The 16,324-nt window shown below is 45.3% G+C and overlaps 1 protein-coding gene across 1 annotated transcript in view; it reads left to right on the top strand.

Moving 5' to 3' along the window:
• Positions 1 to 14,893, top strand: part of ANXA13 (annexin A13) — a 57,937-nt gene extending 43,044 nt beyond the window's left edge. Inside the window, exons 8-12 of the mRNA XM_004372989.2 lie at positions 467 to 535; positions 981 to 1,082; positions 6,825 to 6,900; positions 10,046 to 10,158; positions 14,360 to 14,893. Coding sequence (XP_004373046.1) covers positions 467 to 535; positions 981 to 1,082; positions 6,825 to 6,900; positions 10,046 to 10,158; positions 14,360 to 14,479 — 480 coding nt within the window. The 3' untranslated portion in view covers positions 14,480 to 14,893. The remainder of the gene's footprint in view (positions 1 to 466; positions 536 to 980; positions 1,083 to 6,824; positions 6,901 to 10,045; positions 10,159 to 14,359) is intronic.
• Positions 14,894 to 16,324: the final 1,431 nt, after the last annotated feature.

Genomic DNA, 16,324 nt, shown 5'->3' with positions numbered 1-16,324 from the left:
CAAAGGTGTGGGTCATTGGGGAATCACCTTAGAATTCTGCCTACCGCCGAGGGCTTTGATGAGACACCAGGAAAGCTTTTCATGGCTGACTCTCAGGGTTCTTCCTCACTGGGAGCCTGGGTGAAGGAACTGATCTTTTGAAAAGAAGATTAATTGCTTTCCAATGGACTTACTCTAGGGGACATCATCAGGTTGCTTCCAGCTTGCTTGGGCGAATGGGATTTGCAAGTGACCCTTCTTTCTACCAAAAACAGAAATGGAAAAGAAAAAGTGTTGCCACAGAAGCCATCTCTGTTTATCAGTTGTGCCCAAAAGATGGCAGCAAAGAGCAGGCATTGGCTTTGCCAGGCTGAATCGAGCTTCAGGGCACCCCTCTGAAGCTTCCACAGTCTTCCACAACTTTCTCTTTTTGTTTTCTGTGGTCAGGCAGCAACTCAAGTTAATAACAATGTGTCGATTTTTCTAGGCTGGCCGTGATGAAGGAGATGACATTGACATAGACCTAGCTGGCCAGGATGCCAAAGATCTGTACGATGTAAGTGTGAGGATGTGCCAGTCTCAGCGAGTGCTTTTTATTATAATTATTTCATTAACATTATTTTCAACAAGTTTCTCTTTATTTCATGCGGATGGGAGTGACTTGGGAAGTAAGCATGATCTTTAAGAATTGAAGATATGCTTAGCTCTTTAAAATACTTTTCATATATACAGTCTTCATTACCCTAAAAGAATTATTCCTATTCTTATGCTCTGGAGTTAACCCCCTCAGGTCCATTTTGGAACATGAGAAGATGCAAGTAATATAAATAGATGGGTATGTTTGTGGGTTGGAAGCTTCAAGTTCCTAACCCATCGATTTGACTTCTATTTAGTACATATTTTAATGGCTTCCTGTAAGTGAGGCATGGTGGGAAATACAGCACTGTATATTCAGTCTTTTCGCAAAATTTTTTTCAAAATGCTTGTATTTGGTCCCCAAGGCAGGGGAAGGCCGCTGGGGCACTGAGGAGCTTGCCTTCCATGACGTTCTGGCCAGGAGGAGCCTCAAGCAGTTACGAGCCACCTTTCAAGCCTATCAAGTTGTAAGTAATTAAGCACTGGGGCAATGGAGTATGCAAGGAAACTGGTCTCAAGTTATTTCCAAAAGAAGCCAAGATCAGCGATACGGAAAATGGGGGGATCCTTTACAAAAATGGTGCTCAACCGGGGGTGACTTTGCCCCCCAGGGGACATTTGATCATGTCTGGAGCCATTTTGTTATTATCTCAACTTGGAGGGGTGGTTGCTGGTATCTATTTTGTAGAGGCCAGGGATGCTGCTGAACATTCTACAATACACAGGACAGCCCACAACAAAGAATTATCCATCCAAAATGTCAGTAGTGCTGAAACTGCTCCCCAAAACAAAGAATAGTGCCTCCAAGTTTGAGGAACTCTGCTTTACAGCACAGACTGGCAAGGCAGAGGAGCAAAGCCTCTGGAGTCAAAGGATCCAGGTTCAAGTCCTGGTTCTACTACTGGCCAGTGACCCACCATCTCCCTGCCTTAGTTTCCCCACTTGTAAAACAAGGACCATGATGATCATCATCATATACTCATGGGGTCATTTTAAGAGTTAAGATAACTGTAAAAGACTCAGAACAGTATCTGGCATGTGGTAAACAACAAATATTCGCAATGGTTATTATTCCAGTTTACGGTTGGGCAAACAGTGCCCACCGCTCTCAAGACACATGGGATGTACCTCAGAGATCCACTCCTAGAAGGATAGGTATACATTATTATTATTATTTTTTTTAATCTAATGATGTTTTTAAGCCAACTAGGTGAGTTAGCTATTAGAAAATACTTTGTGGCCAGCCCCTCCATAAAAAGCAGTTTTTAATTTCAAGAAGCCTTTTATGGAGTATCAGATTTTTGTTTTTTTCGTCTCATATTTTGGCTCAGTAGTTAAGAGCCACGGCTGCTAACCAAAAAGTCAGCAATTCGAATCCATCGGCCGCTCCTTGGAAACCCTATGGGGCAGTTCTACTCTGTCCTGTAGGGTCGCTATGAGTTGGAATCCACTCCACTGGCAGTGGGTTTGGTTTTTTTTTGCAAAGTGCTTTTAACTATTGGAAGCACTTCTATGTCTTGTATCTCATTTTATCTTTACAACAATGCCGTAACCATATAGGAAGATAAACAGCTATTATTATGCAGAACTGCACAAGAAGACTCTGTGATGAATGAGAAGCCAGCTGTAACTTATCAGGACCACACAGCAGGTCGGTAGCAGAAAGTGGATGAGAACTCCAAGATCCCCCAGCCTGAGCTCCTACCTCGGCTGGAGCTGGCCGCTCCTCACTCAAAATAGCGTTCCCTATGTGTTGCCAGCAGATGAAAAGACAATAAAGCTTTGGAATTTTATCATTACTGTATATAAGCCTTGAAGGCCCTGCACTTTCAGATCGTGCCCAGAGTCATGATCAAAGGCAGCTGACCCCACACTCCCCTGCCCCCCCCCCCAATGCCTGAAGCTGTGGAGCCTCTGAGCTGGAGAACCTGCTCCATGACCAGGTCCTTTTCCCACACAACTGGGGCCACGACTGGAATTTGGAGTTTTGGGGGACGGCTATCATTGGTGATCACTATAGAAACGCACATATATCTGAGTAGGTGTGTGTGTGTGTTTTTCTAGGTCAATAGTTCTCAAAGTTATTCCCAAAAAGCAGCATTAGCATCACTTGAGAACGTGTTAGAAGTGCAAAATTCTCAGTTCCTGCCCTTGACCTATGGAATCCGATTCCCTGAGTCTGGGGTCCTGCTATTTGTGTTTTAGGCCACCTGGGTGGCACAAACGGTTAAGCGCTTGGCTACTAACAGAAAGCTTAGTGGTTCGAGTCCACCCAGAGGTGCCTCAGAAGAATGGCCTGGTGATCTACTTCTGAAAAGTCACAGCCACTGAAAACCCTATGGAGCGCAGTTCTACTCTGCAACACACAGGGTCACCATGAGTTGGGATTGACTCGATGGCAACAGGGTTTTTTTTTTTTTTTTTTTTCTGGTTTATCTGTTTTAACAAATCTTCCAGGTGGTTCTGATGCATATGAAAGTTTAAGTGTATTCTAGGCTATTAGCTGTATGACCTTTGATAAGTTATTAAGGGCTCTGTGCCTCAGTTTCCCCACCTGCAAAACAAGGATGATAATGGTATCTACTTCATAGCATCATTGTGAGGATTGAATGAAATTAACAGATGTAAAACACTTAGCCACTACCTGGCATGCAGTAGGCGCTCAGTAAGCATTAAATCAAAGCTAAACCCATTGCCGCTGAGTCGGTTCCGATTCATAGCAACCCTGTAGGGAAGAGTAGAACTAACTGCCCCGGAGGGTTTCCAAGGAGCAGCTGGTGGATTCGAACTGCTGACCTTTTGGTTAGCAGCCAAGCTCTTAACCACTGAGCCACCAGGGCACCGTAAGCATTAGCTGTTGTTATTAGAATTTCCCTGTGTGGACCAACAGTGTCAGCAATTGGACCTAAAGCTCAAAATGACAAGGTCATCTATTGATCTGATTGTTCTCGACATGAAATCAGCCCTAAAATGTTACCTATGCGTTTATTCCAAAAGCTGGCTTTAGCATCATTTATCTTGATCTTCATCATGGATTTTTAGAGTTTGTCCTGCTTTAGGGGCGCTGGTTCTATCGGTTTCCTGAGGCTCTCTGGCTAAAAGCACGAAAATACTAGCATGAGAGCACTGCAGTATATTGTGTGACATAAGTTGTCCCGGCATGGGGTACAATTTAAATTTGGGGCACAAAACTCAGACTTTTACCTTTTATTTGCCCTCCTGACCTAAGTTGTAACTACTGACACTCTCAGCAATCCCAGCCCAGGCAGCAGATCTTTCCCAAATCCACTGCTTCATGTAAGATTATTACACTCCTAAATTATACTACATATGAAAGTACACAAGTCACCCTTGTAAAGCCAAAGTGAGTCCCCCAAACAGGGGTCAGCATAAATCACAGGTACACACACCCACTGCCCAGCCTCACTCCGACCCATCGCCCTCCTGGCTGCTTCTCCCCGCCCGTTTGTGTGTTCCTAAGCCCATTCCAGAGCTTCCACCCTTTGACTGCTGGAGGCAAACCAGAGTTCACAGGGCTCTGCTGTGGGCATGCTGCCAATTTGAGAGAATCCATTTCAAAAGAAAGAAATGTCTCTGGTGTTCTTCTAATCACCTCCCTATTGTTGTTGCCAGTTGCTGTCAAGTAGATTCCAACTCATGGTGACCCCGTGTGTGTCAGAGTAGAACTGTGCTCTGTAGGGTTTTCAATGGCTGATTTTTCAGAAGCAGGTCACCAGGCCTTTCTTCTGAGGCAACTCTGGGTAGACTTGAACCCCCAACTGTTAGGTTAGCAGCCAAGCACGTTAGCCATTTGCACCACCTAGGAACTCCAACATCCCTATTAAAAAAAAACCCATTACCGTCGAGTCGGTTCTGCCTCATAGTGACCCTATAGAACAGAGTAGAACTGCCCCATTGGGTTTCCAAGGAACGGCCGGTGGATTCAAACTGCTGACCTTTTGGTTAGCAGCTGAGCTCTTAACCACTGTGCCACCACGGCTCCAACCTCCCTATAGGCATTGTTATCTGTTTAGCTTTTGAGACTTATTTGGAATCCACCCTGGCAATGTGTTTTTGTACTGAGATCAGAAAATCTGATTCTGTCCAAAGAACCCCCTAAGAACTAATTGTTCCAGTAACTGAAGTGAAAAGCCTGCCACTCTCCGATGAGAGTCACGATAGCTTGGGCCAGTCAATTGTTTTCAAATTGTGCTCCACGTGGTCCATGGAGGTGTCTCTAGTAGCCACCAGGAAGGGAATGGAGGCAGAAGGTAGGCAGAAAAGAGGGGCAATACCCTCTGTTGCCAAACTCCAGCAAGCACAGGTCACATTGCATTGTGCCAATAGTGCCCCCTGGCATTGTGCAAAGAGGAGGCCCTGAGAGGGCAGAAACATGGCATTAGTACCTAGGGTTCGGATTAGGAGCCCACTCCCTGCCCTCCAGACAGCTCTGTTTTTCTGCTTTTATCTGTTTTGTAGGCTGAGATGCCACAAAAAAAAAAAAGAAAAGAAAAGAAAAGAAAAAGAAAAACACTGGCCCAGCATTAACAACAGAAACAGAGAGTTGTTTAATAGAGGGTTTTTAGTAAACGCAGACTCGTGTGAACAAGATGTCCTCTTGAAACAGAATCTCAGTCTACAGAACAAGAACCTTGTTTATGGGAAAGTGATACCAGTTCCTCCTGAAATCCTAACTCCCCACCTCAAACCCAAGAAAGGCTAGGGGCAGCTAAGGATTGAAAGCTCTCCAAACCCCTTCAAATCTAGGCCCCCTAAGCACACACCTAGGTCTCTAGATATTACTAGGAGGTCAAGCTTCATTAAATCTGGACCCCTGTCCCCCCACATATATTGTGCTTGCATTGCAAAGGATGTTTTGTTTATGTGTGTTTTCAAAATAAACCACATAAACTCTGCTGACATGTACTCAAAGGCTGCAATTATTTATAGAATCAATTGTGTCGTCTCCTCAAAAGGTAATTTCTAAGAAAGAAATTTCAGTATTTCTAATGCTTCATTACATTTCCCCAAACCCAGCAAAGAGCTCTCCTTTCTCTTTATTTGTCTGCCCTGAGGTCGTCCCGGGCAGTATTTGTGTTAAGCACAGTCACAATTTACTCTGAACTTCAGCTTCTGTAAATATTTGGAAAGAAACCTAATGTGTAATGCCATACAGAACAATATGTGAGCCAGTGGTGAATATATGATCATTCGGAACCACCCCAGAGTGAAGAAAAGTGGCATTTTGACATTCTCAGCCTCCCAGCTTCCAGCCCGCGCTCCCCCACTTTATCAGGGAAAAAAAGAGGAAAACTAGACCCTAGCCTCATCACGGACTTCACAGCCTCCACTTATTTCACCTCCACCGTAGGCGCCTGAGTCCCCCAGTCCCAGGATAAGGGAGACAAGTGAGGGGTGGGTAAGATTACTATAATCACCCATTGCTCTCAAGTCGACTTTGACTCATGGCGACCCCATGTGTATCAGAGTAGAACTGTGCTCTGTAGAGTTTTCAATGGCTTATTTTTTAGATTGTCAGGCCTTTCTTCTGAGGTGCCTCTGGGTGGGTTCGAACTGCCAACCTTTTGATTAGAAGCTATCACTTAGCCGTTTGCACCACCCAGGGACTCCTATTATAACCACAGCCTTCTAGAAAATTGGAACTGATAGGGATGAAAAACACTTGGGAAACTAACCAAAAAACCCATTGCAGTTGGGTCAATTCCAACTCATAGCGACCCTATAGGACAGAGTAGAACTGCCCTGCAGGGTTTCCAAGGAATCGCTGAGTGGATTTGAACTGCCGACCTTCTGGTTAGCAGCCAAACGCTTAACCACTGTGCCACCAGGGCTCCTGGGAAACTAAAGTGCTATATAAATGTAAATAATCATTGCTATGGTATCTATTTATTGTTCTTCCACTCCCCAATTTCACAGATAAGAACATTGAGGCTGAGACGGTGGCACTGAGTAGGGTCAGGTCCATTAGGGGTCAAATCTGGACTAGCTCCTCAGTGACGAGAGCCCCCTTTCCAATGCGTGGCAACCATCCCCGTCCCTAAGGTATTAACTAGGCAGGATAGGAGTTCCCTACAGCCACATGACTAAATCAGGAAGAATTAGGGGCTTTCTGTAGAGGAACAATCTTAAGAGCACCAAGGTCAAAAGCAAAACCTGGATTAATGGTTGGACTTTTGGTTGTCTTCTAGCTCATCGGCAAAGACATGGAAGAGGCTATTGAAGAAGAAACCTCGGGGGACCTGAAGAAAGCCTATTTAACTCTTGGTAAAGTAAACATAAGACAGTCCCTGTCTTGGCTTGGGCTCCCTAGAAAGAGGCTTGGAGACAGTGGTTCGTGTGCCAAAACCAAAAACCAAACCCACTGCCATGGAGTCGATTCCAACTCATAACTCAGAGTAGAGCTGCCCCATAGTGTTTCCAAGGAGCGCCTGGTGGATTTGAACTGCTGACCTTTTGGTTAGCAGCCGAACTCTTAACTGCTACACTACTAGGGTTTCCAGTTTGTGTGCATGGAGTTTTTAAGGAGTGGTTTTTGGACCAACACCTCTAAGCAGCATTGGGCAAGGAAGAGGTTGAATGCAGTTTTGACAGAGGCTTTGCAGGTTCCACAGGAACTCTGAAGACGGGGTGTCCAAAGGGAAGGCAAGGGGGCCAGGACTTTGTACCCACATCAACCAGTCACTGGACACTGGCTGCACCCAGGAAACATTTGCAACCTTGAGCAAGGCAGCTCCCTCCTGTAGGGGGCAATTCCTGGGGAGAGACTCAGCGGCGAGAAGTCAGCTGGCAACACCTGGGGGATGGGGCATCTGGGTGATGCACCATAGCACCCACTACAGTCCCGCTAAGACCATGGGTCTCTGATAGCATCTGTCAACAGACTGGGACCATTATCTAGTCTCAGCGAGCAGCATGAGGTTCATATGACACACACCCAAAAATACTCAAGCTCAGGGTCCATGAACAAGAGTTTGCATATACCTGATGGCTTGAGGGTTTCCTTTTCCGTTTGGTTCTTTCAACACCTGGGAAGAATGAGATCTGTTTAAAAAAAGAGGCGAGGGAGACCAGATCTTGACCGTGCCAAGTAAATGCCAGGACCTTCTCTCCAGGTTTTGCCCACAGACAGGAAATAGCAGAGAGATGGGCACGGGGCTGTGCCTGGCAGGCTCCTTTTCTTCTTTTTGTGAGCACTGGAATAAAGGCATTGTCCATTGTCCATACTCCTGTGGTGAGGAGTCCAGGGCACTGTCCCAAATGGCACAAGAAATGGAGAGGTGTATCCCTAGTAGAGGAGGAAGAACTGAAAAAGCAGCCTTGGAAGTTAAAAAATGTGCTTCAGTTGCCAAACCTTTGTTTTTTTTTGGGGGGGTGGGATGGAGGGAGGAGGGGAGACAATGTCAGGAATTGGTTTTTTTCATCTGTCCTTATTTTGAGTTCCGATGAGCAGGACCTCTGCCGTGACCCTAGTGTGACCCCTGGCCCACACTGTAAACACATGAGCCCTTGAATGGACAACTGTCCTTAGGGCTTAAAGGAAGTGTCTTGAGTAGATGGGGGGGATCTGCTCATGGCCTGACTCTAAGGCTCCAAATCTATTCTGTACTTGCTGTGGCAGAAGAGAAAAACGCTGGAATGCAGTCAGAAGATGGTGATAAAACCACTCACTTATTTAACATTTACTCAGCACCTGTCTGGACCCAGGGGTTGTGCTAGGCCTGGGGCTCACAGGCAAACAAGACCTAATCCCTGCTCTCAAGAAGCTTCAAGTTCCTGGTGGATACGCACCAATCAGCTGATTACTGCTGTTGTTAACTGCCACTGAGTTGGCCCCTGGCTCATGGCAACCACGTGCACACTGGGATCAAGATCGGACTGTTGTGATCCACAGGATTTTCATTGGTTGATTTTTCAGAAATAGATCACAAGGACTTTTTTCCAAGGCACCTCTGGGTAGACTTGAACCTCCAACCTCTAGGTTAGCAGTCAATTAGCTAACCAATTAGCAGGGACTCCCTGGGGATCACAGTGAATCTCAAATACGCTACTCCCCAAACGGATGGATCCCCCCATACGGCAGATTTTGGATTGCTCTCAGAATAAAGAAGTCATACACTTGGGTCTGTGAGACCAACACCCAACCTAGACTCTGCTTTCCTAACCCTCTCGCTTGCTCATGAGGATCAATCATATAGGCAATTACCTGGGAAGCAAGGGTCCCCATGAAAGGATATATTAAGGATGTACATTCCACACTAAATGCTGAATTCATTGCTTATTAATAACCACCAACATCAAATAATTGTAAGAGTTCTAGAGAATTATCAACAACCTAAACAGTAAATGGTTTGTTCCCACAAAATTAGTCATGATGGCTTAATATGAGCCTGGATGGAGGGGGAGAGGGATAATGGCTTATCCCCAAGAGGAGACATGGTTCCTGTTACCTGGATGATGAGTAGAAACTATGCTTCATTTATTTGTGGATTCAGTTGGCCCGCAAAGGGGGAGGGGGCAGAAGAGAGCAAATACCAGCGTCCTATAGGAAGATAATCTGTAGAAAAAAATAGTAATTCTGACAAACCACTTGCTGTTGAGTTGATTCCAACTCGCGGCAACCCCATGTGTGTCAGAATAGAACTGCACTCCATAGGGTTTCCAATGGCTGTGATCTTTTGGAAGTAGGTTACCAGGCCTTTCTTCCGAGGCACCTCTGGGTAGATTTGAACTGCCAACCTTTCGGTTAGCAGCCAAACACTGAAGCATTTGAACCACCTAGAGACTCATGATTTGTAGAAAGGATTGAACATTTCCTCAAGCCCATATCCCAAACTAGGAAGATTGTGGGGGAACATGCAAAAGATGAGATGAGGCTCAGAAAACAAACCCAGTGAAGAAAAACAAAGGGTAGCCAGGTTGTTTAGCAAAGGCAGGCCGGCCACGGTCCAGCTGAGTACATCTTCAAGGTTGTGAAGTTTTATTACAGTAAAGCTGCTGGCCAGCCAATCTGTGTTTCCACTCAGAACCCAACTCCAGCATCAGAGATTCCACTTAGATATAAGAAGATTTTTCTGCTGGTGGGAATCATGGACTTCTAGGGAGAGGCTGAGAATGGCCACAGCTTGCGTCCTCCAGGGGGTCTTCAAGAATAAGATAGGGTCTTATTTGTCTACAGTGGTTTTGACTGGGCTCTGGTTGAAAAGCACTGGTGCCCTGACCTGGGAGAATCTTCCAGATCCCATTACACAACAGCATGAAGTTGGTTCCTTTCAAACATCTGCCTCACAATTAAGTCAGCTCCAGGGGCAGCCAGGTGACATTCAGGGCCAGCTTTGTTCCTTCTGAGGGTCTCCACCTTATTCAACAAAACAGGAAATCCTCACATTCTCTTTTCCTCCGTCCTGCCAAGTGAGGTGTGCCCGGGACCGTGAGGGCTACTTTGCTGAGTGTCTGTACAAGTCCATGAAGGGCTCCGGTACCGACGAGGAGACGTTAATCCGGATCATCGTGACGAGGGCTGAGGTAAGATGCATTCGACTCCTGAGAGGTGGGATGGAACTTCTCTTTTCTCCATCACTGATGTCACCGACAAATAGTTTTTATTAAGAGCCTATTTACAGAGAAAGTAAAACAGAGATGGTCGTTGCCTTCCCAGAATTTGTAGAAGACATTGTGCTAGGCTTCAATCTGTTTCTTTTTATAAAAATACAATCATGATAATTGCTTCTGTCTTTGTCATCTGCGGCTCTGGAGCTCAAGGCAGCGTGCAGAGGGGATCTTGTGGCACCGTTGTGTTCGGCTCCATTTTAAGGAAGACAAAACAAGGCGCTAACAGATTGGCTACTGACAAAGTCACCCAGCCGCAGAGACAATGAGACTCCTGAGCTAGGTCTTTATTTAACTGAACACACTGCAGAAGCACAATTTGTTACAAGAAACACATCAGTATAAAACCTGTTGCCATCAAGTCCATTCTAGCTCATAGCGACCCTATAGGACAGAGTAGAACTGCCCCCTAGGGTTTCCAAGGGGCACCCAATCATGATAATTGCCTCTGTTTTTGTCATCTGTGGCTCTGGAGCTCAAGGCAGCATGCAGAGGGGGATCTTATGGAGCCATTGTGTTCTGCTCCATTTTAAGGAAGACAAGACAGATTCGAACTGCTGACCTTTTGGCTAGCGGCCGACTCTTAACCACTGTGCTGAAAGAGGTTGAGAAACACTGTCTACACATCGGTATATCTATAAGACAGTGTTTCTCAATCTCTTTTTCATGATTGCCTCCCCCCAAGGAGACATTATAGACATTTTTTTCCTAATTTCCCCTGCCAAGAAATTTTATCATTACAAATATACTGTATATCTGTTTATGTACTCTGTGTATATCTGTGGAGCTCTGGTGGTGCAGTGGTTAAGCACTCAGCTGCTAACCAAAAGGTCATCGGTTCGAATCCACCAGCCACTCTGCAGGGGCCATTCCCTACGGGGCCGTTCTACTGTATCCTATAGCGTTGCTGTGAGTTAGAATCGACTTGATGGCAATGGCATATGTGTCTTAGTTACCTAGTGCTGTCAAAAAAAAATACCACAAGTGAGTGGTTTCAAAGAACAGAAACTTGTTTTCTCACAGTTCTGGAGGCTAAAAGTCCAAGTTAGGCTATTGGCCATGTCGATTCTTTCTGTGTAGCTCTCTTCTAGTTTCTGGTATTAGTCAACAATCCTGGGGTTCCCGGGCTTGTAGATGACATTGATTGGAATTTGTTGATTGGCACTAATATCCTTGCTGATCAGGGTACAAAAGAAAAATGCTTAATTCCATTGTCTGTCTTCCCCCAATGTATCTCTGTGTCAATTCTGCTCTTTTTATAACTCACAAGTGATTAGGTTTAGGACCCACCTGGTGGCGCAGTGGTTAAGAGCTTGGCTGTTAACCAAAAGGTTGGCAGTTCAAATCCACCAGCTGCTCCTTGGAAACCCTATGGGGCAGGTCTACTCTGTCTTATAGGGTCACTATGAGTCAGCATTGACTCGACAGCAACGGGTCTGGCTTTTTTTTTTTTTTTTTTTTGGTTTTACTCTGGTATGACTTCATTAGCATAACAACAGAAACTTCATATTTCCAAATAGGATCACATCCACAGATACAGGAGCCAGGGCTTCAATACATACTTTGGGGAGACCCAATTCAATCCATAACAACACATAAAAAAGATTAAGAGTTTTCTGCCCTCCAAGAACCCATTTTTGCCTCCTGGGGAGGACATCGTCCCTGCTGAGAATGCATGAGCGGAAGGGGCATGGAGACGAGTAGCCAAAAACCTGGAAGCAGCTGTCAAGACTTACAACTAGTGCTTTGGAATATGGAACCCGCAGGGGTTATAAAATAAGGGGTAAATGGTATTTTGTTGCAGTCGGAGACGCCTTGGAGGACAAAGTAGAAGTAGCGCTTGAAAACCACAGACATCTTCCCTCAAAAAACTGTCAAAAGGATAAAGATACCAACCCAAATTCTGATCCACGGCTTTTTGACAAATAATACTTAACATCTGACACTGTTTTTAAATATAACTTAGCAAGAAGACAGTTCTTTGGTTTTTATTTCTATTCCTGGAATTTCTCCTCCCCCTTCCTTCCTCCTCTGCTGCTCATCTTTTTCTTTCTCTCTTAAAGCGCCTCTTACTCTTTCCCAGTCTCTTGCTAATCTCCTGCAGTTTCTCTTCTTTCTCTCCTCCCTGTCTCTGGACCTGTCTCCTTCCCTCCTCTCTGCTGTCTCTTAGCAACTCAACCCACAGCTGAACTCATGAGAAGTCTTGAGGGATCCAAAGATGGCAGGTTGGCAGCAGAGCAAACCAAGCACTCCAAAAGACCTCCTGGGAGATTGGATCGATCTGGAGGGCACTTCAGGATTTCATATTCACACCATCATGGGCCATGAGGTGTTTTATTCCAAGACATTCTGACCCATCTCAATATTGACCAAGGCCCTGGGTCACTCCAGATTAGGACCATTTCCTCAGAAGGCTTCAGGCCCGGCCACGTATACCAGTCACCATCGAGTTGACTCCGACTCGTGATGACTCCATATGTGTCAGAGTAGAACTGTGCTCCATAGGGTTTGCAATGGCCAGCTTTTCAGAAGCAGATCGCCAGGGCTTTCTTCCAAGGCGCCTGTGGGTGGACTCAAACCTCTAACCTTTCGGTTTTCGGCCAAGCTTGTTAACTATTTGCACTATCCAGGGACTCCCAGCCAGATATAGTTTGGCCGATTCTCCTGATTCCCTAAAGCCACACAGTACTAGAATAGTCCCTGCACTGACCTCACCTTCCTGCCTCTTCCCCAGCCCCGGGGAAGGAGTCAAGCAGGTACAAGCCAGGGGAGCAGAGGGACTTGGACCATCAGCCTCCTGTGGTTTCTCTCTGTCTGATCAACATCGACTTAGGACAATTCCCCCTTCTCTTGCCTTCTCCTGTTCTCATCTTTTCTCTCTCAATTTAGCCTTCTAATTGGGGCAGGAGAAAAAAAAAGAACCAGACACCTGAGCCACAGTTTCTGGGTCTGGAGTGCAAGGTAGAACCTAAACCAAAAACACTCCTGCTTAGAGCCGGCTCTCTGCTTCTTCAGCGAGCTTTGCTATGTTCTCTCGGGGACGAGAGGCTCCCTGGGTGGTGCAAATGGCTGTTCAAGTCCAGGTCACCATGAGCCAGAATCGACTCAACAGCATCTGGTATACTTGCCATCTGGAACTATATCTTTTCTGGTGCAAGAATGACTCCCTCACTAGGCTGTAAGATTCTTTAGGGCAGAGCAATCTCATTTGTTTTCCTTCTGAATCCTTACCCGATCTCCAGCGCCTAGGTTTTTGAAGCTTCCAAGCTTCCAATGAATTCGATTCAACAGAAGCCCTCCAAACTGACATTGATTGGAATTGCTGATTGGCAGTTATATCCTTGCTGATCAGGGTACAAGAGAAAAATGCTTACTTGCAAATCTCTGTGTTGACAACTTTCTTAACATTACACCAAGGGTCAGCAAACACGACCTGCAGGTCAAATGTGGCCCACCACCTGTCCTCGTACAGCCCTGCTTCCTAAGAACAGGTTCATTTTTAAAGGTTGTTGTTAGTTGCTGTCGAGGCAATTTTGATTCATGGCAACCCCATGTGTGCAGAGTAGAGCTACTCCGTGGAGTTTTCAAGGCTCTGATCTTTTGGAAGCAGATCACCAGGCCTGTTTTCTAAGGTGCCCCTGGGTGGGTCTGAACTGCCAGCTGAGTGGGTTTGGCTAGTAGTCAAGTGCTTTTAACTACTTGTGCCACCCAGGGTCTCCTCATTTTTAAATAGTTGGGAAAAAAACACGCAAAAGAAGAATATTTCACAACACAAAGAACTGTATGGAATTCATGTTTCAGTGTCCATCTATAAAGTTTTACTGGAACACACACACGCACACATAGACACACGTGCACACACACACGCATGTACACACATACACACACGCACACACATGCACACACGCACACACAGACAGCTCTGCGGCCTTTGGAGACCTGAACTCAGCTTTCCTTTCCTTATCTGCAAAACAGGAATAACAACAGTTCCTGCCTCAAAGGGCTGTTTTGAGGCAGACATGAGCAAATGAGTATCAAGTGCTTTGAACAGTGCCTTCTGTTGATGATGAACATTCCATAAATGTTGCCCCCCTCACTGCTGTCATCTCTCCTACAGGTTGACCTTCAGGGGATAAAAGCAAAGTTCCAAGAGAAGTACCAGAAGTCTCTGTCTGACATGGTTCGCTCTGACATCTCCGGGGACTTCCAGAAACTTCTAGTGGCCCTCTTGCACTGACGGAGCCAAGCCAAAGAAGTGGGAGCACAGGGAGTATCATGCCTTTGTCAAGAGTACTTTCCATACCAGGCTTGCAAGTGGGACTCCAAGACGAAAACCTCTCAAGACTGCTGGTTTATTTTCTTCCCAGTGTGATCAGTGCAGCCAGGGCAAGCTGTTTAGGTTAAGGGCAGCATCCACGAGCTGCTTAGGAAGTATCTAGGATCTTAGCAAGTATCTCACTGGCTTAGCAAGTATCTGGGCTATCCCTTCCCTTTCCTTTAGCGTGGTAACTGAACAGTTTCTAACCCAAATGAAGAACAAATGGAATCAGAAGTTGATGAAAAAAAAATCATGCATTTGTAATCAAATTTTTCGAATATGCATGTCACAGGAGTGTGTATGTTCTGGATAGAGACTGAATGGTTAATAAGTTAAGAAAGACAAATAAACCAATTCATTAATTTTCCTTCTGTGTGTTCAGCTTCAAAGCCTAAATGTTAATTAAAGTTATGGATGATGCCCCCCAGTAGCTGCTTTTCCAAAGACTGGGCTGATTCGTTGTGACTCTTGGACTAGAAATATATGACTTGTGAAATTCAAACCTACTTGGGAAATGCAGTTACGTTTTTAATAATCGTCAAGGACAGTAATCAAGGCCAACAACAAGGAAACGATTGGCTTGTCTATGTGATATGTAGCTAGGGATAATAGTCACTCATCTGCTACCTGGTTTAGTTTCGTTTTGCTTCTCTAGACATCTGACCCACTTGACTCTTCCATCTGATCTCCCAATACAATTAGGCACAGTGCCAATAGGATCAAGGTCAACAGTCTGACTCTCAAGTGGTTTGGTTCCACACCAGTAAAACCTGTTCCAAGATGTTTGTCTCATAGCCACGTGTTGCTAGACATAGAGGGGTCAGCTGAGAGAACAGGCACACTTTGGTCCAATAATTGTTGTTATCGTTCATTGAATGTTTATTTGTGCCTGGCACTGCTAAGCAGCATAACTTCATATTTAACCCTCCCAACAACTCTATGAGGTTCATATCACTCCCATTTATTAGTTGAAGAAACTGAGACATTAAGTAACACAGCTAAATTCATCTGCAAATAGTAGAATGGGGATTTGAAACAAGGGCTGGCTGACTCCAGAAATCATGCTATTGACCACCTGTCCCAGAAAAATAACTCAAAATATATGCTAATGGGGTTGCCCTGAGTCAGAATTGACTCAACAGCAACAGGTTTGGTTTTGGTTTGGGGGTCTATATTCATTCACCTGCTTAACTCTCTACTATCTACCATGCATTATGCTGCAGTCTGGGGATACACAGAGAAGCAGATCGCTGACTACACCCTGGGCAGTTTATTTACAGGCCAGTAATGGAGGCAGTTGTCTCCATATTCAACAGAATACTGTAAGTACATTAATAAAGGCATATAAAGGGCTCTACTCATACGCAAAAGAGGGAACTCACAGTTCTGCTTAGGGGAACTGAGGGACAATTCACAGAGATGCATTTGTGCCGGGGTCTTGAAGAATGAGTAGCAACTCTTCAGAGAAATAAAGGTGGAAGGGCATGGACAGAGGCTCAGAAGCATGAATGGGCAGGATGTGTTGAAGAAGCAGTGAAATAGACTCTCCTGAGGCATAGCTGTGGTTAAAGGAAGCCAAGTGTTGGGGAAACAGGCGGTAAGGCTGCTGAAAAGTCTGTTTGGATCATATTAGCAACGGTTTAGCCTGCCAAGCTTTGGATTGGTCCTTTGGGCAATGGCACTCATTGGAGGTTTTTAAATGAGTGAGGGACATGATCAGTTTTGGGCCTTCGGAAATCACTTTGGTGGCACAATCAACACGTA

The sequence above is a fragment of the Trichechus manatus genome, unplaced genomic scaffold (genome assembly GCF_000243295.1).
Source record: "Trichechus manatus latirostris isolate Lorelei unplaced genomic scaffold, TriManLat1.0 scaffold00022, whole genome shotgun sequence".
Taxonomy (NCBI): Eukaryota; Metazoa; Chordata; class Mammalia; order Sirenia; family Trichechidae; genus Trichechus; species Trichechus manatus.
Note: the sequence above shows the minus strand (reverse complement) of the source record. Positions and strands in the feature narration are given on the sequence as shown.